This window comes from Ixodes scapularis, unplaced genomic scaffold, assembly GCF_016920785.2.
Source record: "Ixodes scapularis isolate PalLabHiFi unplaced genomic scaffold, ASM1692078v2 PGA_scaffold8__174_contigs__length_109621045, whole genome shotgun sequence".
In the NCBI taxonomy this organism is placed as follows: Eukaryota; Metazoa; Arthropoda; class Arachnida; order Ixodida; family Ixodidae; genus Ixodes; species Ixodes scapularis.
Genome location: NW_024609883.1, coordinates 79,870,421 through 79,895,746, shown reverse-complemented (window position 1 = coordinate 79,895,746; position 25,326 = coordinate 79,870,421). Strand labels below are relative to the sequence as shown.

The window sequence follows — 25,326 nt, the reverse complement described above, 5'->3', positions numbered from 1 at the left end:
TGTGGAAAAAATAAATGTTCCATTTGTTTCCTTTTGCAGGTATGTGAAGAGCACTTTGCAAGCAACTGCTTTATCACAACACTGACCCATCATGATGAATCCACAGGAAGGACCCTGGAAGTTAACCGTATGAGGACTAAGCTCACGCAGGACGCTGTCCCAACAAGATTCCCAAACTGCCTGAGCTATTTTTCAGCATCGAGCTCCTTCACTAGTGAGGCTCCTGAAGCAAAACAGGCAAGGGCAGAAAACACTGCACGTAAAGGGGTCATAGAACGATCTCATATACGGTGCAATCCACTTATAACGACAATGATAAAACCCGAGAATTCATTTGTCATGACCAATTATTGTTGTATCTGGTCTAAAAACTGATCGTTTCTAGTCTAGAAGCTCTAGAAGCTGATCGTTATAAGTGATACATCATTATATGTGACGCTGTTATAAGTGGATTGCACACATGAAGAAAAAACTAAAAATAATTTGGTTCCTTTTTTTGGAGACCTCACAACGAAAGCTGCTCATGACACCAGTTTGAAACTTCTAGACAAAGACAGGAAACATCCCATGCGTCATGTTCCTCTGCATAGAGACGAAGGAGGCACCCCGTATTTGAAGCATTCAGTCACAGTTCACATCAACATGTCTGTGGCTGTGTGCTTTGAGGGCATCACATGAAGGACACTATCAAAGAGGGACAAAAGCTCAGTAACATTTGTTTTAATTTATTTTGCCACTAAATCCAGCATGTTTACATTCAGTTTTTGGCATCAATACCGACTATAGCAAGTTTCTCTTGTAATGAAGGCATTAAGATTTACATTTATGATTTAATGCAGATTGCATGTGCATTTCATTGCAACTCTAATTAAAGATTTCGATTGAATTAAGCTAACCAGTTCTTGCATAACAGAGCCACTGCAACGAATTCATCCGCACCATTGAACATACAGTCAAGAGCTGGGAGGCTGGCCATTGACACAAAAAATCATACATAACCAATCAATTAGTGTGAAAGTTCTCATGCTCATTCAGCAATTAATGCTTGAACGTGTATTTCGAAACGGTGTAGAAAGCAAAATGCCAATCTGTTCGAAGGCTCTGACTAGAATCCTTGGAAACTAGTAATAAACAAACGACAACTCGAATGCGTCGACACGAATACTGTAGTGCTGTTGAAGCTCCAAACCAGCAGATTAAAGCGCGAAACACATGTACATTGAAACCTTCCGATCCGACGTGCGGACTGCCGGAATGCCCTTGGGGGCGAGGGTTTTTGTAGCATCGGAGAGCATTGAAAACCCTTGCCTTTGACCGTCGTACTGTCTGGTCGGACGTTTGATTGGACGGTTTTGTCGTACATGTGTTTTGCGCTTTACTCCTCATTAGTTGTGTTCATGGAGCTACAGACAACCGCTTCTTTTTAATTATTTTAGCACCTGTTTATGCAGGAAAATAGTCATTCATAAAAGGCACATAGAAATACCGTCGCACAAAAAATTACTTAACTGTAATTAACACCGTTTCCTAGTTATTCTGATCTCAAATTCCTTTCCGTGCAGGTATTTAGGGGCCCACGTTTGTTGCATGTTTCTTCCACATACACTGTCACGTACGGATGTTCCCTGGCTCAGTCAAAAATCACTTCAAACTGAAAAAACGAATTCGACGAAACACTACGCCATAGTCTCTGCTGCAATTGCCGAATAACTGAAAAATAGAGATCAGGCGGCCGGGCCCATAGCGTGACGTAATAGGAAGAGCGGAGAGGCCTGTCAGTCTATGCGGTGTTGATTGATCCCACAAGTGATAACGTCACAACATGGCGCTGCGTTCCAAACTAACCGTTGCTAGGAACGAATACATCTGGGCTCAATGTGAGGTTAAAGTTTGCCTGCTAAAGAAAGTTAATAATTTTTCATAATCATTTTGTCTTATCAATATCTAATGTTGAAGACATTTTCTGTCGTCTCAGTGCCACAAGTCAATTATAAAAGCCCGTAATAAAGCTTCACAACCGGTTATGTCTCGCTAGCAGACGACACAGTAGCTTCGTGGGTTCAGTGGTTCTTCTGGGGGAATACGTGACTGGTTACATTTAAGGTCCCTATATCCTGTGAGGTAGTGCAATTCCCCCTCTCCACGTTTTCCGCCTTTCCATCGTGGGTAATCCTCGCCCTCCCACGCCACGCCCCCCGCTGCCATTTTCGTGCGAGGCCCACAAGGCACGCTTTTGCGTGCCAGGCCGTACTTATTTGCTATTGCATACAACAGACTAAACTTTTTTTTTTTATTCATGAAGACAGTTTCATTTATTTAACATGAAGAAACTAGCATTTGTGCACCTTATCGGAAAATGTAATAATGTGAGCAGAGGCGGAGTCGCTCGGCTGTGAAGACAAGCTTTTTCCAAATCCGCTGAATGCTGACGATTTTCAAAGATGCCAATGCAGTCCCAAGCATTTTGGAACATCAACATGCACTGCAAAAATATATTGCGTTTACTGCAGCAAGTCCTGAGAGCAGGCGCATGATAGAAAACACCTTCCTGCACGTAAATGTAGTTCTGGTGGATCATCGCAAAAGGAATGCGTTGCTGGCGGGAGCTCATGCCGTCGCTTTGAGCACGGATGGAGCATGCGCTCACAATGCCCGCAATTCTTAGCGTACGCTCTACTAAAACTTTCTACACTCTATCTCAGGAGTTTTGTTCAGTAAAGGCATAGGTGCAGGCACATGGCTTTCAGATTTCCTTTCCTTTCGCGAGCGCTTGTGAAAGAAAAGAAAACCTTAACTACACGGTTGCGTCTAGCACAACGTACCTGGCACGAAAAGTGCAAACCCAGAACTTTTTGGTAATGTTTAGCATTACCAACCGATTAGCTTAACCAGCAGCTTGGTTTACTTCGTATATGTTTTATAAACATTGAATACTACCTGCAACTGTGCACATGTGCATGGAGTAATATCTGACATCTGCTATTTATGCACCTTGTACGTTTCACCACCCATCAAACAGTCAAAACTTTTGCGACCGATCTGGTGTCCTCGTCATTGAAAATTTTGCTTTCCCGTCGGCACGGTAACAAGCTTCTTCCTTTTCACCGTGTTGTTCATACAATCTACGATGCAGCAAGATGGCATCGCATTGCCACCAACGTCGTAAAACAAAAAAACAACCTGCGGCCGGAAGGGAGTTACACCATACCTTGCACGAAAATGGCGCCGGTTTAGGGTAGACCACCAAATTGCTCGTGATCATGGGAAGTTGACAGTCACTTGTTGTGCCTGATCCAATTGAAGGGAGGGGAAAGATAAGTTTTTAGAGGGAAAGGGCATGGGGGGCGGGCAGGAATTTCTTTTTTCCTTTTCAGGCAATGGTTTGCGCCACCTTTCAGTATTGGAGACGTTAGTTAAATTAAGTTGGTGACGAGTGACAAAACTTTTTTTCTGGGGTCAACTTTCTGTGATATTTAGGAAGCGAAGAGTGCATGTGCAAAGCTTTGAACGATGCTTGAGGTGCGTGAGCGCACAAATGCCTGCTTTTGGAGGCTTCTGCAATATCTGAGAAAAATGAAAACACTGTAAAGCCGAATCACATATGACGACGACTTAGAGTGTATCGACATCGAAGTGCAGGCCAACCGACGAGGCCAGGACAGATTTCAAGGAGTTCTGACGGCACAGTTGCTTCAGTGCACATTTGTGTGATCAAAGGAGCTGTCCGTAGCAGATATATAGGTTGCCTGATGTTGTTATCCAGCTCTTTCACTATTTAGGGCCGTACTGAAAACGGAAGAATCAGCAGAATTCTTTCTTGGTGTCATGTTTACAAGCCAGGCACAAAACACACACCCGCATTGTGAGCCGGAAAAAAACAAAGTTTGGGGTCTCGAACCGTTATGTTAGATTAGAAATAATGGCTCCTGTAAAATAAAAAGAGGGCCTGACGTTGCTTCGATATCATGTACTAAACAGATGCTCCTCTCGTGGTATTAGCAGATCTCTAAACGTGTGATGGTCTTCGTCGCACGGTATCCTGTATAGCATGCAAATACAATTCATTTTTATAAAACTGACAAGTTTTCTTAGACCTGCTATGTCCCCAATAAATACGAGACCAAAATCGTAGCAATATGCGGACAATATAAGCTATTGCAGACGGCATGCCTCGGTCATTCCGGACGCGTTCGTCGTCTGCAGCAGGCATCTCAAGATGAGCCGGAAGTTGCCGTCGCAAATATTTTAGAAACAGCCGATCCTCGGCACACTTCTGTCATAAGTGTAAAATCTAGGCCTCCTATATCTATTTTCTTTAGACGTGTAAACTCGGGATCCGATTTTTGAACAATGGTTCTTTCCAAGCAAAATCCGGTCCCATATATCCATTCATAGCAATGCCCCTAGCAACAGTTTGTTTGGAGCAGTGGCATCCCACCTACGGGGTCACTAGTGGTGTGCGTGCATTGTCGAGAAAGGAACTCTCTTACACACGGACTACAGAGCTGTGGCTCTTGCGCTGCGCCGCAGGCATGGAGGAGCTTTGTTGTGTTAAACTATTGTCAGTGCCGTTCTTCTTTTTCTTAAAAAAATATATATCAATAAAATGGGTTCCAACGGACATGAAGCCTGCCAGGGTAAAGGTGCGAGCACGCACCAGAGAGTCCACATAGGCGTTTGGTATTAAACCGAGTAACACACCGGACGAAAAGTCTATAGTGTTTTCGAGCCAACAAAAGTGTTAAGTAGAGAGCATTTCAGCTGTCTTCGTAAGAGGGGAGTGTGCTTTCATACATCACTTCAATAGTCACACGTGCTTAACGAAGAGCGCCGAATAAACCAGGGATCCGTGTGTATTCATTTTCGAGGTTCTTTAGATGCGCCTGCTTTCTGGTGTTAAGACATAATTATTTCATATTGCTTACATTCATATTGCGACATACTTAAAATGCTTTCAATCAACAGGACCGCTTCACTGCTGACCAGTTTGAACCTCTGGTGTTGAGGAACACTGGGTCAAAGAGGCTCAAGCAGAATGCTGTCCCAGCTATCTTCAAACACCAACCAGCCCTGATGGGAATAAAGCCAACCTTCAAAAGGAAAAAAGCTGATCATAGTATGTACATTAAAAAAAAAAATTCATATCTGTGTATGAAATATTGTTCCAGACCTAAGAAACTAACCATTCCATTTCCTTTATCAAGGCTCATTGTGTTTTATCTAAGTTCTGTACAAGCTATTGATTCCTCTTTTTGTAAATGCAGTTTTAAGAGACGCACAGTCCGTGACGAGCGGCCAGTTGCCAACTATGAACATAGCGGATACCAGTGAGTGTCTGCAGTTTACGACAAACTCAAAAAAACTTTCCACGACGGTTTCTGCTTACCATTAAGTTGTGTCTTCTGCAAATGCAGGTTCGCATGTGGAGGTACCCCCCCTGACGTGTAGCCAGTCGCCCACTGAAAATCCAGCCATTGGTGAGTGACTGCAGATTGCTCCCAATTTCGGGACTGTTAAATGCTCCATGTCTTTTGTCAAATGCAGGCTCGCACAGTGACACACAGTCGCCTAGGCGCGGCCGGCCACCAACTGGAAAGCATGTCATTGGTGAGTGAACAAACTTGGGAACTGTTATCAAATGCTTGGGCCGACTATTAAGCCCGTGACTTCTGTAAAGTCAGGCTTGCATGCTTATAGCCTTTCTTCAACGTGTGACCAGTCGGCCCACTAAAGACCAAACAGGGGTGGGACAGCTGCGCCAATTGTGCCATTTTGATACATTCCCAATTTTCACGCGTGGCGGTGCCAAAAGCGTAAAATCGACCAGAGTTGTGCCACGCTGCTCCAAAGGTCATGGTGGCGCTAGATTTAGCGGAAAGTGAAAGCTCGATTGACGACCATGGCTATTCGATTGCCAGGTGGCGCAAGCCGCCGCCCGTTTCCTTGGTTCAGCCGTATCTGTCCATCCATCCATTCTATGAATTCAATGTATCGTACATCGCACTTGTACGATGTATGATGAAACGTGGCATGTAACATTTATGTTGCCGAGTCGTCGTGCCCCTTCATTTTTATTCGAAATTTGTTTCTATAAGTAAATATCTTTCTGTGTGCAATTTCAGATATTTCACAGTAAAGTTCTGTGCGGCGTGCAAGTCTCTCTGTTCTTTGCGCACCTCGTGCTTTTGTTTACCCTCCGGATGCGCGCACATGCTCTTGTTTCCTTCTGACCTCAACGAATGAAGGCGCGTGCTTGCCTGGAATGCGCATTCTCTTTGTTGTCCTTTGATTGGCGTGCCCCTCCCTGCATTCTGATGTGCCAAGGGCTTGCTCTCTCTATTTAATACTTTCCAACACTTGTAGTACAAACCTGTCCATGAATGCTTCGGCTTACTATTTACCCTTTTCTTCTGCAAATACAGGCTTACAGGCCAATGCATTGTCCCCGACGCGTGGCAAGTTGCCAATTGTATACCAACTCATCAGTGAGTAACTGCAGCTTACTTCAAGCTTCTGTATTGTTATCAAATGCTTGTGCCAATCATTAAGCCTGTGTCTTCTGCAAGTGCAGGTTCGCATGCTAATGCACTGTCCCCGATGTGTGGCAAGTCACCGACTGTAAACAAAGTTATCGGTGAGTGATTGTTGGTTACTCCAAGCTTGAGAACTGTTACCAATTACTTGTGCCGATTATTAAGCCCGTGTCTTCTGCAAATGCAGGGTCACGTGCTAATGCACTGTCCCCGGCTTCTGGAGAGCCACCGACTGTAAACCAAGCCACTGGTGAGTGACCGTGACTTATTCTAAACCTTGTGAATGTTCATTAATGCTTCAATTTACTATTAAACCCATGTCTTTTGTAAATCCAGGCTTGTGCGCTCACGAGCAGCTTTCAACTTGTAGCCAGTCGCTAAGCGTAATTCAAGCCAATAGTGAGTCAATGGGATTTACTCTGAACTCGAGAACATTTCAAACATTCATTCATGTCAGCTCATGCTGACTGGTGAGCCTGTGAAATTGCCACTTGCTGGCTGGGGTGACATATTAACGATAACCTGAAAGTCTAATTATAGACACGGGATGCTTCTCTAGATTGCCTCGTTGCATGTCCTTAAACATTTTTTTTAAAATCTAAATGCGATTGCAAAAGATAGGAATTCTTCACGGCGTCTTGGTCTATAGGCGTTTGGTCTATAGGCAGGAAACAAAAGGTGCAAACCCTGGGTGGTCCTTCCGCAAAGTAAAGCTTCGCCCCCAAAGAGTGCGTTGTCGGATAGCCTCAGTTGGTTTGCGGCATAAAGCCACAATATATTCACTTGTGACAAAAGAGTTACAGTATTTGCTAACCAAGTTTAAGGGAAAACTATGTCGGTACTGTCCATGTAATAAAATTTAATGAAAATTGCGACAAAGACACCTGTCCATATACTGGACCAACAATGTAAATAATGGATTGCTGCTTGCTCACATTTCACTGACAGGTTCATGAACTATTTCTCATGCAGTTCAACATTCTTCACAACAGAATCAGATACCACCTTTAAGCCTGTCCAGAGTCAGTAAGGCGCACGAGATAGAGAAGCTGACGATAAACACAGGCCAGGGGCCTAAGGAAACAAATTATTTTGTCATTATGAACTGCGAAAATTGTGACAGAAACAGAATTCTGTCGTCTTCAAAAGACTCTAGGCTAATCAACGACCTCGCTGTCAAATATTCAATGTTGGCGCGATTAAGCACGAAGTTGTCCGTCATCGGCCTGCACCGCGAAGGGTGCTCTTAGTTTAACGCATCTTTACCTTCACATTTGCTCTAAACAGGACTTTAAATGCACCACAGTGTGCGGTAACTTGAGAGCAGAGAGGACTTACATATTGATATAACGGTTACAGCCTGCTTGTCAGTTATTGCCTTCGCAAATGCGACTCAAATACGGCAGCAGCAAACGCCTACAGTGGCTGCGTCTTGGAGCAAACAATACGGCAGACGGTAGGGATGAGGGTTGAGACATTGTCGAAAGAGAGGGTGAAGAGGCAGTGGAGAGTGACATGTCACTACTTTTCCAAATAACGCACAATCAGTGTAACCGCACTTCTAACAGTGAAGCGCACTCACTTTATTAGTGTGACTTGTGTGATCTCCCCACCCGTTCATCGAAAAGTGGTCAAAGCGAGTGAAAACTTACGTAAAGGCGTCGTTTGCCTAACAACATCGCACGGTCTCCTTCAAATCGATGCCCGAGTTTTTTGGTCTTTTTTTTTGTCAAGTAAAGTGAGTGAGGCATAAGTTAGGGGGCTCTCGTGTAACGAAAACTCCGAGAAGCGTCATGCCAGAAGGAAAAGATAAACAAGAAGACAGAGTAGTATATAATTAAACTGGGTAATTGTCACAGTTGACTACTTTGTGCTGGGAGAGAGGGATAGGGTGTTTAAAGGAAGGCTTTAAAGAGGCAGGGGAGAATGAGAGGCATAAATGTTACAAGATTTGAATTCCAGAAACACGGCACCGTTCACGGTTGCGGAGGTTCATTCCCCTTAAAAGCAGAAATCCAGGCGTGATTCCCCTTAGAAAACGAATGAGAACTTTTGCGGCATTTACCTTCTTAATTGTGATTGGTCCTGCGTAACAAACGATTCTGGCACAAAAAAGCGGCGGTTATTCGGGCATGTGAGCGTGCTTTTGAGTTTACTTTCTGCTAGTCCGTCATCTATCGGAGGTTAGTAGGGGCACAGATTGGGACGCGAGTGCTGTGTCAGCGTTCGGCTGGAACTCGCATTCTCACCAATTGGATATGACTTTAAGCCCAGCACCGACACACAACTCATGTGATGCTCTTCTATTTGTTTGTTTTTTTGTTCGTTTTGTTCAGGTATAAGGTGTAGGGCAGTAAGGCAAAAGGCAGGTTTGCTCTACCTGATGGGGCCCTGTTACCCATTTACATTGCTCAGCAGGTAACAACAACAATACAACACCGGAGAAAGAAAAAAAATTAAAGCAGGAAGAACATTAAAAAAAAAAACAATTTTAGCAAAAAAGCAACTACATACCCATCCATATTAACCCAGAGACGTAGGAAAATAAAAAAACGGACAGAACAACAAAGTCTCTAAACAACTACATATTTTGTGCAGTTGTTACTCAAACAATCGTACAGGATTGCAATGAACAAAGCATGATGTACAGTCGCCCAATCTTTTAATAATATCACGCAAGCGTCCACCGCCGGGACGGCCAGCGCTGTGCTGCGGAGAAATGCGACGTCACGAGAGAGATTAGGCGCATGCGCACAAAGCTCTCTCCGGTGCGAGCGTCGTCTGCTAGGCTATTCCGTTGACCGCACACAGCCCCTGTTCCTTACCTGCTGGCATAGCTGACTGCCTTTAAGCTAAGATCTGAAGAGCGCTTGCTTGCTTGCTTGCGTGATACCGTGATACTGCTCAGGCGTGAAAGAAATTGCGTGTCATCTCGTTTAATTTAGCTTTTTTTTTATTCTTTTATTTTTTTGTTTGCGCTTACTTTGTCAGCACCAAAAAAAGAAAAATATGATGACGCTACAAGCTAAATGCAACGATGCATTAAACTATATACCATAGCTAATGCTACAAGCCATCAAAACCAATCCAGCACTGTCACCCTGCCACATGGCGTTGTACTTCCACGTGCAGTTGTGCCCAACAGGAAGGCCACGTGACACACTCTTAGCAATAGCAGGGGCTGTGTGCGATCAGCGGAATACCCTAGCGGACAATGATCCCCAGAAAGGGCTTTGTGCACACGTGTTTAATCTCTCCTGTGACGCTGCATTTCTCTGCGGCACGGCACTGCCCGTCCCGGCGGTCGACGCTCGCATGATATTATTAAAAAATTGGGCGACTGCACATACTCGAGATTACAAGCATGCGTCGCAGCAACTTACTAGGGGCAAGCCACGTGGCACATTCGGTGTTTAAAAATATTTTCGGAATCAAATTAAATAATGTTGACGATTGGGATAAGTTGGTTTGTTCTCAAAAGTACAACGACGGGGACAGAGTGAAAGAAGACTGACAGACAACAGCTCCGGCCTCGTGCGCCATTGTCCTTTTTAAGTTTTCGGAGTTGAAATCCTTTTCACGTTTTCGGGAATCAGAAATAAAAGTTTCGCACCTTGGAAAACTTTCTTTTACCCTGTCCTCGTCATTAGCCGTTTCTATTTTTTTTTAGAATTGAAGGACACCGAGGCACTGTAATTCCAAGCAATTCCGGGTTTCTTTGATGACGGCGCGTTGGTACGTATCCGCACAGCAAAGAGACGTCCGGGACGTTCGGGGCAAACCTGCTGCATTCCGGGATGCTCGAAGAATGACACAAGGAACAAGGAGGTCTCTTGGCACAATTTCCCGGCCGACGTCGAGCTGAAGAAGCAGTGGGTGACGCAGATCAACCGAGCCATGCCGGGCCCGTTTTGGTGGGAACCAAAACCCAGCAACAAAATCTGCGGGGACCACTTCAACGCCAGCGGAAGGAGGAGGTACGAAGACAAGATCCCAAGGTTCTTCCCCCTGAGGCCGGACGCCGAAGCCCCGAGAGCATCACGTACGTAACGCAGTTCTCGGTGAGACTACGATGCCTGGATGACATTTTAGAATGTGATAAGTGCACTGATTGGAGAGGCCTTCCAGGCTTCGTAGCTCTACCAGTGGCTCTACTCTGCGGTTCGAAGGGGCAGCGGCAAGTCGGGTACAAAGTGTTTTCGCGGAAGCCCTCACGTCGTTCACAATTTCAGAAAAGGTCTGTGGTACAATCTGTAAGCTAACAGCAGTGCCACAACTGTAAAGACTTGTTAACTTGTTGGAAACTGGTTTCTGAATGAAACAGAGCAGGCAAGATATGTAAAGTGAAATATAAAGGGTTGTGTTCCCATTTACGCTTGAACAATGCCCGTACAGATCGAAATCAAGTGCTCGATATCCGCCCATTTATCTTAGCCTCGTCTAGCTCTAAAGCACAAGGTGGCACCGCCGCATGCATACAGATCATGCTGCGCTCTGTAGGCTTGAATTGTGGGACCGCTCTTGCCCGCATAACTGTCTTCCCCTTCTAGCCCACCATACCTAGGGTCTGCTTTTCAGTTGTTTGTTCTTTTACTTAATTGTATTTTAGAGTCAAATGAAAATGACAGTCGACAGTCAATGCTTTACCTGTGTATTCCTCCTACTATCCCTCTGTCTTTTTAGAGCGCAGCTCTTAGGGGCCCGTTCCCGGCTTGAGCGGCGTCGCCGTCGGCGTAACCAAGGTCATCCCAAGGTCACGTGGCCCCCAAGGTCATCCTAAGGTCACGTGAACCCCAAGGTCACATGACCCCCTTGAGGTCACGTGACCCCCCCGAAGCCACGTGACACCCCCAGGTCACATGACCACCCCCAGGGTCACGTGACCCCCACCGAGGTCACGTGACCTCGGCGGGGGTCACGTGACTGATGACGTCACTGATGACGTCATCAGTGATGATGACGATGCAGATGCCGGTGACGTCATCGTCACTGATGACGTCACCGGCATCCGCATCGTCATCGTCATCATCACTGATGACGTCATCAGTGACGTCACTGATGACCTCACCGGCATCCGTATCGTCATCGTCATCATCACTGATGACGTCATCAGTGACATCACTGATGACGTCACCGGCATCGCATCGTCATCGTCATCATCACAGATGACGTCATCAGTGACGTCATCACCGACATCCGCATCGTCATCGTCATCATCGCTGGCGAAGTCATCGGAGTCCGCATCGTCATCGTCACTGATGACATCATCGGCATCGTCATGTGACCCCCCAAGGTCACGTGACCTCCCCCAGGTCACTTCACCCCCCAGTACCCTTCTCCTCCTCAAGAGCTGCGCTCTCATTCGGTGTTACAGGGAGTTGTAAACGGCTTTCATTTTTTTCTGTAATTTTTATCTTCTTGCAAAACATCCTTTCACGTAATATTTTGATTGATTAAGTTATGTTCCTTTGTGCTCTTTCACTTTGCAGACCTAATTACAGCCGCCATTCAGCAACCTCTGGTCGTCGTCAGTGTACCGAAAGAGGAAGGTATGGATGGATTGTTTGCACAAATTGCTTTGAAAAAGTACAAGCTGGATGTAGCATATGATAATTTGTGGATTTAGTTTCTGTGTTACAGTTTCATACTAAAATCTGGGGTTCCACTTTATAAGGCTTTGAAATGTTCAAACCTTACTGATGTGCACATTTTCTATGTTCATAGTTGTAGAGTTTTTTTTAGGTTTAAGCTCAGCACTCAAGAATGTCTTTGAGGTTAAGAATGTAAAGATTAAAAGATTTTGACATTTCGTTTTTCAAGTTCAAGTTTGAGAAGTTTTAATTTTTTAAACCTCAAAACTCAAAATTCAGACCTAAAAAATTACTTTAAAAAAATTAAAGGTTCACAGAATAGATGAAGCGCGAGACACATGGACGGCAGAATCGTCCGATCCGACAGTCCGAACGCCGCTCCGAATCGCCGCACGCGGCAGTTTGAGACACAGTTTCCGACCTTGCATGCGACACGACGATCCGTTCGGCTCCACCCAGGAGATCCAAGCACTCCAGCGGAGGTCCGCGTTCACAGATCTCTGGTCCCAGATTGACGGTTTAGCTCGCATGAGCGAAGTTCGAAGGTCGTTCTTGTTAGCGCGTGCATTCTTTGCCGAAGCCATCTTTCTCGAATGGGTCAGCGGGATCAACGCGACCGGCTTTTTGTCGCCCATCCCGTTTTTTTATTTGCCCAGCCAGACCCGATACGTCATCATGACGTTCGCGCTAGCTGTGCTGTCATTGGCTAGACGCATCCGACAATCCGTCCGCCGTGCGAAACTATCTGGCGCAATGGACGCACGTCGGATCGGCGATCCGACGCCTGAAGCGACCAAATTTTTCGGATCAGGCAGTCGTACTGCTGGATCGGACGTCGGATCGGATGGATTTTTCGCGTATGTGTCTCGCGCTTAAAAGTCACAGAGTTCAGAATGTTTTTTATAAATATATTTATCGCTGAAACACGGTCAAATCAAGAAATGAAACCCCGCTTCTTGGCCCGCATATTTAACTATGCATCGTGGAAACCTCAAACTGTGTGAATGTGAAGCTAGCAGTAGCGATAGAATGCACAAACTTTGAGAACAGGACGTTACCTGGCTCAAAGAATAAAACAGAAAAAGGAAATTTCTCTTTGAGACCCCATTTATTTAGGCCTAATATTCGTTAAACTATGAAATTATATTGTGGGCACCTGGGGCAATTATTAAGTGAAAAGAAATTGTGAGCATGGAAACAACCATTTTTCTTGTGGTGACTACGGGTCATGTGGTTGGTGTAACTACTGGTCACATTGTTGCATGACACCACGGCAATGTAACATCATGACTTTATGTCACATGACCTCCGATAAAGCTTGCACGATTATTTATTTAGGGCACGCATCCGAGTCTTGACACTCCACTGGTACAAGGGTAAAGCATTAAATTGTGGAACGTGAGGTCCAGGGTTTGATGCCTGTCGAGGGATCGTAAAGACACCTGGCTGTGTTATGTTGTTTTCATGACAAGACATGGAGTTGGGCTAGTTAGTTTAACATGACTAAAGTAAAAGAGAAAAAGAAAAGAAAAATGTGTATGTGTGCTTTTTCAGCTTGTCTCTTGTCTTTACTTGCTGTTTTGCTTTTTGCTCTTGTAAATTAGTTTTTAAAAGCATTCTGCTTGATGAAGTTCGGAATCAAAGAACACTGCAATTCCAAAACAGTTCTGAGCTTCTTTGACGGCATGGCGTCTGTGCAGGAAGGAAGCGTACGTGGCAGGGACATTCCAGACAAACTTGCTGCGTGCAAGGGTGCCGAAACAACGACAGGAGGAAGAAGAACGAGGAGCTCTCTTGGCACAAGTTCCCGGCCGACATCGAGTTGAGGAAGAGATGGATAACGGAAATCAATCTGGCTCTACCAGAGGGGCAACCATGGTGGGAGCCAAAGGCCAGTAGCAAAATCTGTGGGGCCCACTTCAACACTAGTGGAAGGAAGAAGTACGAAGATAAAATTCCAAGGTTCTTCCCCCCGAAGACGAATCCCGAATCCTCAAAAACGCCACGTACGCGACATAGTTTTTTTGGCGAGATCCTGTAGAAGACGTTTTAAGGGGCAGCAGCCAATCGGGGGTGCAATATTTTTACTTGACCCCCTGTGGTCACGGCAAGATTGGATGGCCCCTGATTGGATGCCGCCCATTTACGTATTCACATGTAGAGAGTGCCTGTCTACGCTCTCTGCACATGCAGAGGGGGCGTGATCGTGCAGTGGGAGGTAGACGGTTGGCCGGTCCAACAAACATGTAGCTTCCACCGTCCTGTCAGTTTAGTAGTGAACGGAGTATAGCCCTGCGTGATGCCGAGAAGGTCAGGTGGTGGGTTTGAATCATGAGATGTTATTTCCTTACTATTGCATTGCGGCTGTTAAAATTGGTTTTTGTTTCCTTGCATTATGAAAGTGGTTTGCACCTTCTGCAGGGCACTAATAAGAAGTTTAACCATACGCCTAACTCGGCGGTTCTCAAACTGTGGTCTGTGAACCCCAGGGTTCGTTGAGAGCATTCACGGGGTCCACGCCAAATCAAAAAACCGCTCTAAGAAAAAAGGCCTTCCTATGCCATCGCACGAGACCTCTGGTGAAGAATGCAGTGGGGGGTCCCCGAATGACCTCCGAGTGGGTAAGGGGGTTCATGACTGCCAAACGTTTGAGAATGGCTGGCTTAACTTACAATCGGAGCTTGGACTGAATTATTCGCACATGAAACCTTTCTACCAGTGAAATTACTCAATAGAATGATTATAACAGAAGAACATAGCCAAGTGCCAAGCGTACGCTAACCTAACTTTTCAGGCCGGTTTCACCCAGCTAAAATGCATTGTCCATGTTTTATCCGAATGCAACATAACTTCCCTGCATTTCCCCTTCAATTAATTGTGCGTTTCTTGGAACTGACACATCTGCTCTTCACCCTCTGCACTCATTAATCCACAGACGTCCTGTTTATGTGCCGCCTTAAAGAGCCTTGTGCGACGTTAATCCCACTTTTTGTTTTCCAGGAAATCCAGCACAGTCGTTTGCAGACCTGGATCATGTGCCATCGATCTTGGGTGTTCCCTCAGGTCAGCCACGATAAAAAGATGTGGTCATTTATTTTTTATACAAAAAAAATGAGATTCAAAATGAATGCGCATGCTTGATTGTCCACAGTTAGGTTTCGAAACTGATGGCAAAGATTTCTTCTACATTGATCGGTTCTGTTTTGTCTCTTTGTGCTATTCTTTTTACATTGCAGACCTGACCTTAGCTGCCCATGAGCAACCTGGAGTTGCCGTCAGTTTACCCAAAAGCGAAGGTATGCATAGCCGGCTGTCTTGAGGGGTTGTTTAAGCCACCTTGGTGGCTCCAAGGCGAGAGCGTCGGTCGGCCTATGGATCCCCATGTGGCGGGTTTGAATCCCGGCCAAGGTGCCCGCAATCTGACGGAGGCTTATTGCGGAGAATACGCCGTGTAACCGAGATTTCGGTTGCACGTGAAAAGATCCCCAGGTGGTCCAAATTAATCCTCAGTCCTCCGCTGGGGCGTGCCCGATGCCCGCCTTTGGTTTGGCACGTAAAACCCCGAAATTTGACTTTTTTTGAGGGGTTGTTTGCAATCAAAATCAGTTTGAAAAGTGTAAACAGGATGTGGCATGTGTTAATGTCTCTTTCAGATTTAGTTACAGGGTAAAGCCCGTTCACACACTTGTGACCTTTTAGAGTCAAGTGCCTTGAAACCTTTCAAAATCTCGTACGACGAGAGGACACGCTGGGCAGCACCCATTGGGTAGAAGTGACACACTGGGCAGTCTTGTGTATTTTCAATTTTTTCCGCATCTCATTATTTTCTTTTTGGCTTGAAAAACATTTGTCAATATTATAAACAAACATTTCTCATAAGTAGTATGTACATTTGACCTCGCAAATACCGCCAAACCTTTTCTTTAGTGAAATGCAGTTCCAGGGTCACTGCATAGATGGCACCAGCGTGTCAGTATGTTCTCCCGTTGTAAGAGATTTTAACAGGTTTTAAGGTGCTCGGTTCTAAGGAGTCAAGTGTGTGAACGGGCCTTCACAGTCTCGTAGTAAAAATTCCAGTTTATAAGGTTTTGAAACATCCTAACCTCACTGACGTGCAAATATGCAATGTTCATAACTTTTGAGTTTGTTCAATATTTTCAGTTTGGCAATCTAAAACCGTCCTGTAATTGACATTTAGAAAGATGAGAAGATTTTGACATTTTCTCAGGTTCCAGTTTGAGAAGCTTGAATTCTCAAAATGGTCACAGAACTCCAAGTTCTACACTTCCAAAACATTTTTGAAGCTTTCACGAATAAAAAATAGAAGTTTCCTAGCCTAGATCATTTTGACTAAGTTTGCCAGTTTTACGGCGGTAGCCGTTAGTGCCCATTCCCAGCCAAAAATGCTTGCGTACGAATGCAAAACCCTACTCTACAGCAACAGCACTGTTCTACCTCTCCCCGTCCTTCCTCACGCATACACGCCAACAGCAAGGCTCTCTGTCGTTCCCCCCCCTCTATAGGCCGCCGCTGTTTCGAAAAACCCACGTAATCACGGGGGGAGTACTTTCTGCCTCGCCATCCTCCCCTCTACATTCACATTCCCTCCGGTAATGCTCTTCCTTGTCCCGCCCACCCCCCCTGGCAGCCGCCATTGTAAAATACCCACGTGGTCGCCGCTGTGGTGACGCGCTCCCCTCGCCTCCTCACTAACGCCACCCAGGTTCTGTTCTCAGAACCCATTGCAACCATTGTTCAGCGCACTGTCTGAAGGCAAATATCTTTCAACGTGCCTTTCCACAGCGCAGCAGTTACCACTGTCAATCGCAGCATACTGTGTGCAGTCGTTTGCAATATTTACAGAGAAGCTATAAGAATTGCATACGACTGCACATTTCCTCGTGTCATCATCCTCACAAAAAAAAAAAAGAAACGCCAATTGAAGCGAAAAGTGCATATCATGCATGCAACATACAGCACAGCATTCGTTTCAATAAGGAACAAGCACCAAACAAGCATCCCAACCACATAATTGAAGATAAGGCGCTCCTGATAACAATGCGAAGCATGTAATGCTCAACGCATATGTTTCTCGGTTGTTGCACAAGCTGCCGCGGCGACGGCAGCTTGCGACGTGGGGAGTGATGTCGCTAGCCTTTTATATATCTAAAGTTTTAATATAGTGTAGTATAGTTGCTGTTTACAAACATGAACTGCCACTTGCGTCCCATGTGACTGTGGTTCCGCCTTTGCAAACCTGTCATGCTTGTTTATGTCACCAGTGCTAGAAAGCATAAATGCTATATACGTGCATCAAAATTGGAGATTTAAAAAGGCCCTCGGCTGGACATATAACATCTTGGAGGAGGCAAGTTGGTTTACAAGAATATCCAAAAAATATTAATAGATCTCGCGCTTCTTCATTTTGTTGGCGTTCACCTGGAGTTAAAGTTTCATCAACATTTCAAGTAGCAGTGTTAGGGTGGGCTTTGTTCATTCCTTTTCTAAACAGGAAGTTCTCTGGGACGTCAAAAACTGGAGCACCACCTGGTGGCGTTTGCCATGAAAAGGGTCTATAGTGCAGTGGGCAATCGTTGCAGGTGATACCACAGCTTCGCTGGTAAACCACCTTCGCAGCGTGGATTGGAACCCCGACTTTTTTTCCAAGTACTCTTACATCAGACATACTTTTAATGCCATCGAGCAGTTTTTGATGAGGGACCAGCAAACGCACAACAGCTACGCGTTCGTTTCTGTTTTTGTCTCGATCCCATCTCTCTCGCGCAAGTTTTTAGCAGTGTGCAAATTACGGGGAGCGTCTCTCCGGCCATCATCGTTGTTGTCGCTTGTGACAGTCGGTAGGATTGATGGTGCAGGTTTCGCGGCTCGCTCCTCGCATCGTTTGGTTGTGCGGCAAAACTAGTTTTGCGTACCGGGTTTATTTTGCGGGGTAATATTTCCAGTTAGACATTTCAACATAGCTCGAGTATGTGTGCGGTGCCTGAAGCATGCATTGGACCGGCACGTTTAGCGTCCCATTTCTCCCACGAGTCGAAAGAGGTCCCGAAGTCCCCGACGACGCAAAAGCTGGACGACGACATCGCAAAAGCCGGAGCGTCGTGCCGTTAGACGTTAGAACAGGCACGAGCGAGCATTGCCTCGGGAGTATTGACGTTCAAAATCGTTGTTGCCAGCCGTCTAGCTTCCCCCAAATATGTAGGAATTGCTCTTTTGGCATTTCGTCCTCCAGATGCGTCCAAATGGTCCGAGGAGGAGAAAGGCGACATTAACCAAGCTTTCCGGCGTCCCACAAAAGAAAACTCTTGGGCAGTCGCATTTTTGGAGGACGACAATCGCCGGTCGCGTCGGCCCTGCGCCGAGCGCCAAAATGGCGGCGTCCGCGAGGGGATCAGGTGACGGGGCGCCACCACTCTGGGCGCTGCTCGTCGAGTGTGGCACCGTGCGTAGTACTAGTAACGTTGTTGGAATCGGTTGCATTCGTACGAGTGACGGGTAGCAGGGTTGTCTGGGAGGCCATTGCAAATGGTGGAGGCATGCCCGACGAGGTGACAGCCACAACTCCGCAGTCCCATCGTTCGGCGAGCCCGGGCAGAAAGAATGTTCCAACGAAAGAAAGAAATCCGAACAGTAAAAAATATGCATCAACAATTTTGCAAAAATGCCGCATTAAAAGGATGAAAGCGAGTTGATGGCCTAGTTGGATAAGCATCTCAGTGACAGTGCGAAAGACGAGGATAAGTAGAAGCACTTGTCCTGTCTAGTCTTCTACTTGTCCTTGTCCTTCGCACTAGATGTTTTTAAGATGCCTAGTACTAGTAGTACTAACCGAGCGCATTGGTGTTGAGGCAGAAGTGCCAAGGCAGTGGTGTACCGTTTCGTGCCCCAGTGCAAGACCTACCACGATGAACAGGGTGGAAGTTTGCAGTATTTTTGAACGAGAGAAAACCCGCGGCTACATTTAAATATTTGAAGGGAGGGCACTGGCCGTTTTTGCTGCTTGTTTAGCGTGAAGGCCGCTTTTTGCTGTGGGAGAACTCGTCAGTGCCAACACTGGTAATGCAGCCGCCCCAGCCGACGGCAGGCTATGTAATGGTGTGTAACCAACTGCTACATCGAAACATTCATTTGCTTACTACTTGTGTAAAGTAATCTTTTTTTTTTTTTTTTTATGCAGGTGAACAAGAGTTTTTACAGTCAGCAGCAGTGCATGGTGAGTTTGCATGACAGTAATGTAACTGCTGAGCCATTTGTGCCAAACTGCGCCAAAATGAACAGCCTGCTACATGCTGCTCCAAAGGCTGTATTTGTGCACAATTTGTGCCATGTCTGCACCAAAGGGGAGCTATTCTCGAAGAGGAAACTGAACGTGTCTGGCACATGGCATTGTTAACAATGCCACAAAAAATTAAAAAATTTTTTTCAAATGGTTAATTATTATGTGCGAAGAGTAGGGTTGTGCAAATATTCGAATTTTTAAATATAGTAGTTAGAAATAAAATGCTATTTGTAGAAATAAAACACTATTTGATATTCTCTTCAAAATGAACTGCGATATTCACACTTTTTGAAGTGTTGGTTGCGGTGGGGTTAGCCCCCTTGAGTGCGCTTCTCCTCAAGCAGCGGTGCACGGCAGAGAAGCAATACCCGCGGAGCTGACACCGGAATCGCGCGACTCGCTTCGCCGCAGCCGAGCTGTGCTTTTAGGTGAAAAACACACTTTCAAAGTGGTCTGCTGCATGCGCAAACCTACTGTATTAAAAAAAAAAAGAGACGTGATTTCTGATTTTACATTGCAGTAAAGTCTTCAAAATTTAACTGGCTATTATGCAAGATGTCAGCGATGTTTTAACAATCTGTGTTCATTATTAATGTGTTTTTTTCTTTTTTTAATTTAAAATATAAGTTTGTATATAGCAAGAAGATTTATGAAACCCTTCAATTAGGTATGGCTGGGCTTCTTTACAGGTTTAATTGTATGAAAAATCTGTCGTTTACTTGCCATTCCAATGTAGGTATTGGATTTTCTGAGGCCACAATCTATAAATATAGCTAGATTGAATTTAACAGAGCTCATAAATGGGTAATTAGAAGCTTGGGAACAGCGTTCACAGTTCAACTGAATTTTCGTTTAAACATGGTGTAACAGTAGTGAAAGGCATAGAGAAAGGCGCAGCAACTATTCAATATTCAATTCAAAAATATTCAGCCAAAACAACTATTCACTTTGAATTTGCCTCAAACCCAAAATTTATTATGTGCACACTCCTAACGTCTGAATAATGCTCGCATCGATCGCGATAAACAGCTAGTGCTATCCAATGTGATTGGTTAGAGTAGCTATGTGCTCCGCTTAGCTACTCTGAACAGTAGCAGGTGGAATATGAGTGGCAGCAGCACGATACAAACCCTACAAAGTAGCCAAAAACATTTTTTTACGGCAAACTCGGACCGAAGGCGCCATCGGTACTCCTAATAGGTTAATTGAGACATCAGGAAAATTACCGCTGTATGATGTTCAGTAAAAAATATCTGTAGTGGCCAGGTACCCTGTAGGAATGACTCTTCAAATAGTCTCCGAACACTCCAGCAACTGCAGTTTTTTTTTTCCACAGTCTAACTTTGAAACATTGTATAAAATTTTCTAGCATGAAAGCTCAAAATTGTATTTTTTTTTTTTTTTTCAAAGGTGAGAATCTCTGCTTCAAAAGCCGTCTTCCCTGCTACAAGAGCTGTTCCAAATCACCACTTGTCAGTTTCACTGCATGCTGGAAGATGCTTGCCAGCATTACAGAGAAGCATTGGCACAATTGTGTATGCATTCTCGTTTGCTCTTCATTCCCATGGCTATGAAAAATTTCAATTCAGTCTGCAGGACTAACCTCACTAGTTCAACTAAGTGATCGCCGTCTTGTGGAGTTGACCAAGTTAGAATTAAAAAACTTATTTTATCGTGTGACTTGAAAATGGGAAGGGGGTCATTTGTATGCTTAAAATTGGGGGTGAAGGCTTCACTTAGCTACAGCTCCAATTTTTTTTTTTTTATATTCTCACACATTGCCTTTTTTTTTGGAAACCTTTCCCATTCAAAGCAGAACCAGGGATGACACATAATTCTGCAATGCCATGTTCCTTGTTGTTACCATTGGAATTGCCAAGGTATTGAAGCTATTGAAAGATTCAGCATTCTAATTTATCACCATCAGAATTATGAAACACAATATTGAGCAGACAAACATGCGCTTTAGAGTTCGACAACACAGATTGGTACCTAAGAATGGTGCTTTGTTTGAAACTCAAGGTGTCGAAGGAACAGAATCTGCAATTCTGTGCCAAAAGTGTGAAGATATTTCTGCTGATTTATTCCCCTGGCGGCTAATGCAAGAATCACTTTGAAAGCAAAAATTCATTGGACGAGACTTATATGTGCAATTAATTGCTGACTCAAGCTGGCGTGAGCACTTTCGCCCACTTCAGCATAACTGTGAAGCTGAGCCACTTGCAAAAGAAATTATCTTTAGCATTTATGTAGGCAAAAGTTCTTAAACAGACATGAGATGGTTTATACCAATGAAACAATCAATATTGTTACGTTTTTAATTTACAAAAGGACGTCCATAACCAAATCAGACCCAATTCGAAGTGTGTCACGCGCCGTCTGCACGCACTTCGTCGCCGTCCTCGGTGGGTTCTCGCACGCGCCTCGGCAGCACCGCTACACTATTTCCCCTCTGAGTTTTTTTAGTGATGTTTCTTTGTAGGTTGGTTCATTCTGCTTAACAACCTCGCCACGTTCCATTAAAGACAGACAGCTCCTTTTGCAGGTGTCGTTGCCGATGCTCTTCTACGACAGTTCCTCCGCAGCACCAAAATCCAGCACATTGGCGCTTTTTGAAGTTGATGCCCGGAAACTTGTCACTTGGCCGCCGCTAGCTCCTGTTTTCGTCACCCCTGGTGGCATGCCTAATCAGAACTCTGATGCCGGCACATATCATATCGGTGCAAAGCATCACTGCACATTTGCGCATTTCGAAAAGCAACACCGAAAATGAAATGTGCCGGTAAGGCCAAAGTTCAGAAGATAGAGCGTTATGCTCACGACCTCATCTGCCGAATGTCCAGAACGACAGTCAGAAAAACATTCAAGTCCAGCGCGCACTACGCTCCTCAATGCCTTGAAGCTTTGGGATGCAAATTTGGCCATAGGCGAATGCAGGATCTTCAGTGAACGGCCACAGAATGGTTGTCGGGAACGTGGCGAAGTGGTAACTTGTTCGTGGCGGTTCCCGCATGAAGATTTGCGGCGTCGGGAAATCCAGCCGCCATCCATTGGTTCCATGAGATGCCAACGCTGACCACATTGCAGAGGATGTTCTTCCCGAGAGGAGGCTGTCCGGGTAACTTGAGGCGCCATGCGAGAAATCCCACTTCTGACACCAAATGTTACGTTTTTAATTTACAAAAGGACGTCCATAACCAAATCAGACCCAATTCGAAGTGTGTCACGCGCCGTCTGCACGCGCTTCGTCGTCGTCCTCGGTGGGTTCTCGCACGTGCCTCGGCAGCACTGCTACAATATGTTCGCATGTTTCTGGGAACCGAAACCAATAGGGCAGCAAGAAATAAGACTACTAAACTAAAGGAACACCGACTAAAAAGCTTCATGTGCTTGAATATGTTACGATTAGGATTCCGTGTTTTCATATCAATCCAAAAAACACTCGGCAGTAAAACATTTTGTCGATTTGGATTTATTCGAAAAACTTGGAATTTCGATGTCACAACAGCAGACTGAAAAGCAAAAAGAACGGTATTTTATAAATTTTCTCAAAGAACAGGTTCGACAATCTTTAAAAAAAAAAAAAAAAAAAAAAAAAGACCGATTCAGGTAATTTTTTTTTTTTTTTTTTTTTTTTAATTGGCAAATGGGAGCTTCTTGTTTATATCATTAAGGTCTGTCTAGGACAACGGGCCAACAACCTTTTGGGCCACGACAAAAGCAACTGTTCCGATTTGCAGTTTGGATCATATTAGTGATCCTTGGAGGATGGGTTGGATTTTTATAACAGTGAAAGAAGTGGCCTTATACATTTCATGGAAGGAGGGCAGCTGAAGCCTTTACGCTTCCCAACGACTACATCCATAAATTAGGTTATTTCAAAGTACTTTTTTTATTTTTTTTAGCAACATTTGTTTGCAAGATTTATTGTGGAACAGTTAGTACTGCTATTGCAAAGTGCAGCTGCAGGAATATTTTAGAGTGCAGCTCTTAGGCGCCCGTTTCTGGCTTGAGCGGCGTCGGCGTCGCCGTAACCACGCTTTGCATTATGGGACGTTCCTCATAATGACGTCACAAGGGACGTCACGTGTGACATCATGAGGGTCACGAGCGACGTCACAAAGGTAACGAGTGAAGGTCACGACTTTCACAGTGACCTTCACGAGTGACGTCACAAGGGAGGATGGAGGAGCCGAAAATACCCTTCTCTCTGTACCTTCCCCTCCTCCTCCTCCTCAAGAGCTGCGCTATAATTCGGCATTACAAAGAATTGTAAACATCTTTCGATTGATGCTAAAGTTGAGGCTTGGGCGAGTTGGTACATCGGAATTAAAAACAGCGCGGAAAGACGAGGACCAGACAAAGAAGTGACACGGACGTAGCGCTACGTCCGTGTCACTTCTTTGTCTAGTCCTCGTCTTTCCGCGCTGTTTTTAATTTTCGATTGAGTTTTTATTAATCAAGTCTGAGGATATGTTTTTGTCCAAATATACCTTAATTTTATTAAAAAAATTAAAAAAATTGGGAACACAGTCACGCGTTTCGGAATTGCTCTTAACTCAAAAGGTGTCTTGCAACGTAAATATATTGTGCTCAAAAAGTTTTTAGGAAAACTTCATTGTGTGATTTACGTGTCTTACGTACGCAGGCACAAAAGGGGTTTTTGGAGACTTGAGTGTCCACTTTAAGATCAACTTCAATATTGTGCAAAACATTGGAGTTTTAGTCTACCATTCTGATACCTCCGACAGCTATATGGTGCATGCGCAAAGGCGTCGGTGAAGTGTCGGGTATCGTTATGGAGTCATCGGAACGACCTACTTGTACTCCCCGTTATGACTACTACTCATTTTTTAAACCGAGTTGCTACCTTGGTTGAGCTTTTCACGCATCTCCGAACGCACGCAAGGGCTTTTTTCGTTCTTTCATAGGTGATGGAAACACGCCGTTGGGATCGACCAGCTTCCTTTTGAAGGTCACCGAAGACGTCCTGTTCCGGTGCTGTTTCTGCACCCACATCACCACCGACCGGCGCGGGATCGTGAGCCACCTGGTTTCCCACGACGATGAACAACCGTCAGAGTGCCAGTACCGTCCCACGTCGTTTGGCTCCACGTCCATTTTGCGCCACCACATTCAAAAGCGGGCGAGAGACAGGTCGTTGAAGTCCTCCGGCTCGATTCAAGCGTGCAAGGACGAGCACCAGCAGTCTCCCGAAGCCTTCACGCAGAACAGCGGCGTAACCAATCGCGTTTTAGCACAGACGAGCGACGAAAAATCTTACAGGTGCGATCTGTGCCCCAAAACCTTTGCTGTGCACGACAGTCTGGCCCTCCATCGTCAAACGCACGGGGGTCAGAAACCTCACAGGTGCAAGCTCTGCCCCCAAGCCTTCGTACAGCTTACGAATTTGGTCGACCACGTTTGTACGCACACAAATAAAAAACCTTGAAAGCGTGGGCTGCGTCTCGAAGTTCTGGAAGCAAGACCCGCACTGTTCGCGTTTGGGCCCCTACAGGTGCAGGACGTTACAAGTGCAACCGTTGTTGCGAAGCCCTTGCTTGGAATGAAACTCTAGCCCAAAGGGCCAACGGTGCTCCTTGACAATTTCTAACCAGCCTTGCTTCAGCAGTCGCTTGTCAACACACAAGGATTATGAAACCAGGGACATCTGCAGGAGGACACTGATGTGCAACAGGCCTTCCAAATGCATATATCTCGGAGTCTTCAATCTCTGTTCCAGTGTGCCATAAGCTGAAGACATAATTTCTTTTTTTTAATTTAAAAAGTTTTTTTTTTTGTTTTTTTTTAAGGGGGGGAATCACAAAATATATTAGGCTACAGGCGCCTCTGTAGCAAGTTTAGCGCGATATGCTAAGGAACCGATTTATGCACTCTCTTCAAC

The 25,326-nt window shown here is 45.1% G+C and overlaps 1 protein-coding gene across 2 annotated transcripts in view; it reads left to right on the top strand.

Annotated features, from left to right (window-relative positions):
* The window catches only part of LOC8052274, a 28,037-nt gene extending 3,161 nt beyond the window's left edge, over positions 1-24,876 (top strand). Inside the window, exons 2-16 of one of the 2 annotated variants that reach the window (XM_040498990.2) lie at positions 107-237; positions 4,966-5,116; positions 5,265-5,327; positions 5,415-5,477; positions 5,545-5,607; positions 6,423-6,485; positions 6,572-6,634; positions 6,721-6,783; positions 10,285-10,575; positions 12,023-12,082; positions 13,825-14,130; positions 15,125-15,187; positions 15,361-15,420; positions 19,320-19,355; positions 24,353-24,876. In XM_040498990.2, coding sequence (XP_040354924.1) covers positions 130-237; positions 4,966-5,116; positions 5,265-5,327; positions 5,415-5,477; positions 5,545-5,607; positions 6,423-6,485; positions 6,572-6,634; positions 6,721-6,783; positions 10,285-10,575; positions 12,023-12,082; positions 13,825-14,130; positions 15,125-15,187; positions 15,361-15,420; positions 19,320-19,355; positions 24,353-24,873 — 1,974 coding nt within the window. In that variant the 5' untranslated portion in view covers positions 107-129 and the 3' untranslated portion in view covers positions 24,874-24,876. Of the gene's footprint in view, positions 1-39; positions 238-4,965; positions 5,117-5,264; positions 5,328-5,414; positions 5,478-5,544; positions 5,608-6,422; positions 6,486-6,571; positions 6,635-6,720; positions 6,784-10,284; positions 10,576-12,022; positions 12,083-13,824; positions 14,131-15,124; positions 15,188-15,360; positions 15,421-19,319; positions 19,356-24,352 lie in introns of both variants that reach the window. The other variant, XM_040205185.3, reaches the window with a different exon arrangement.
* Positions 24,877-25,326: the final 450 nt, after the last annotated feature.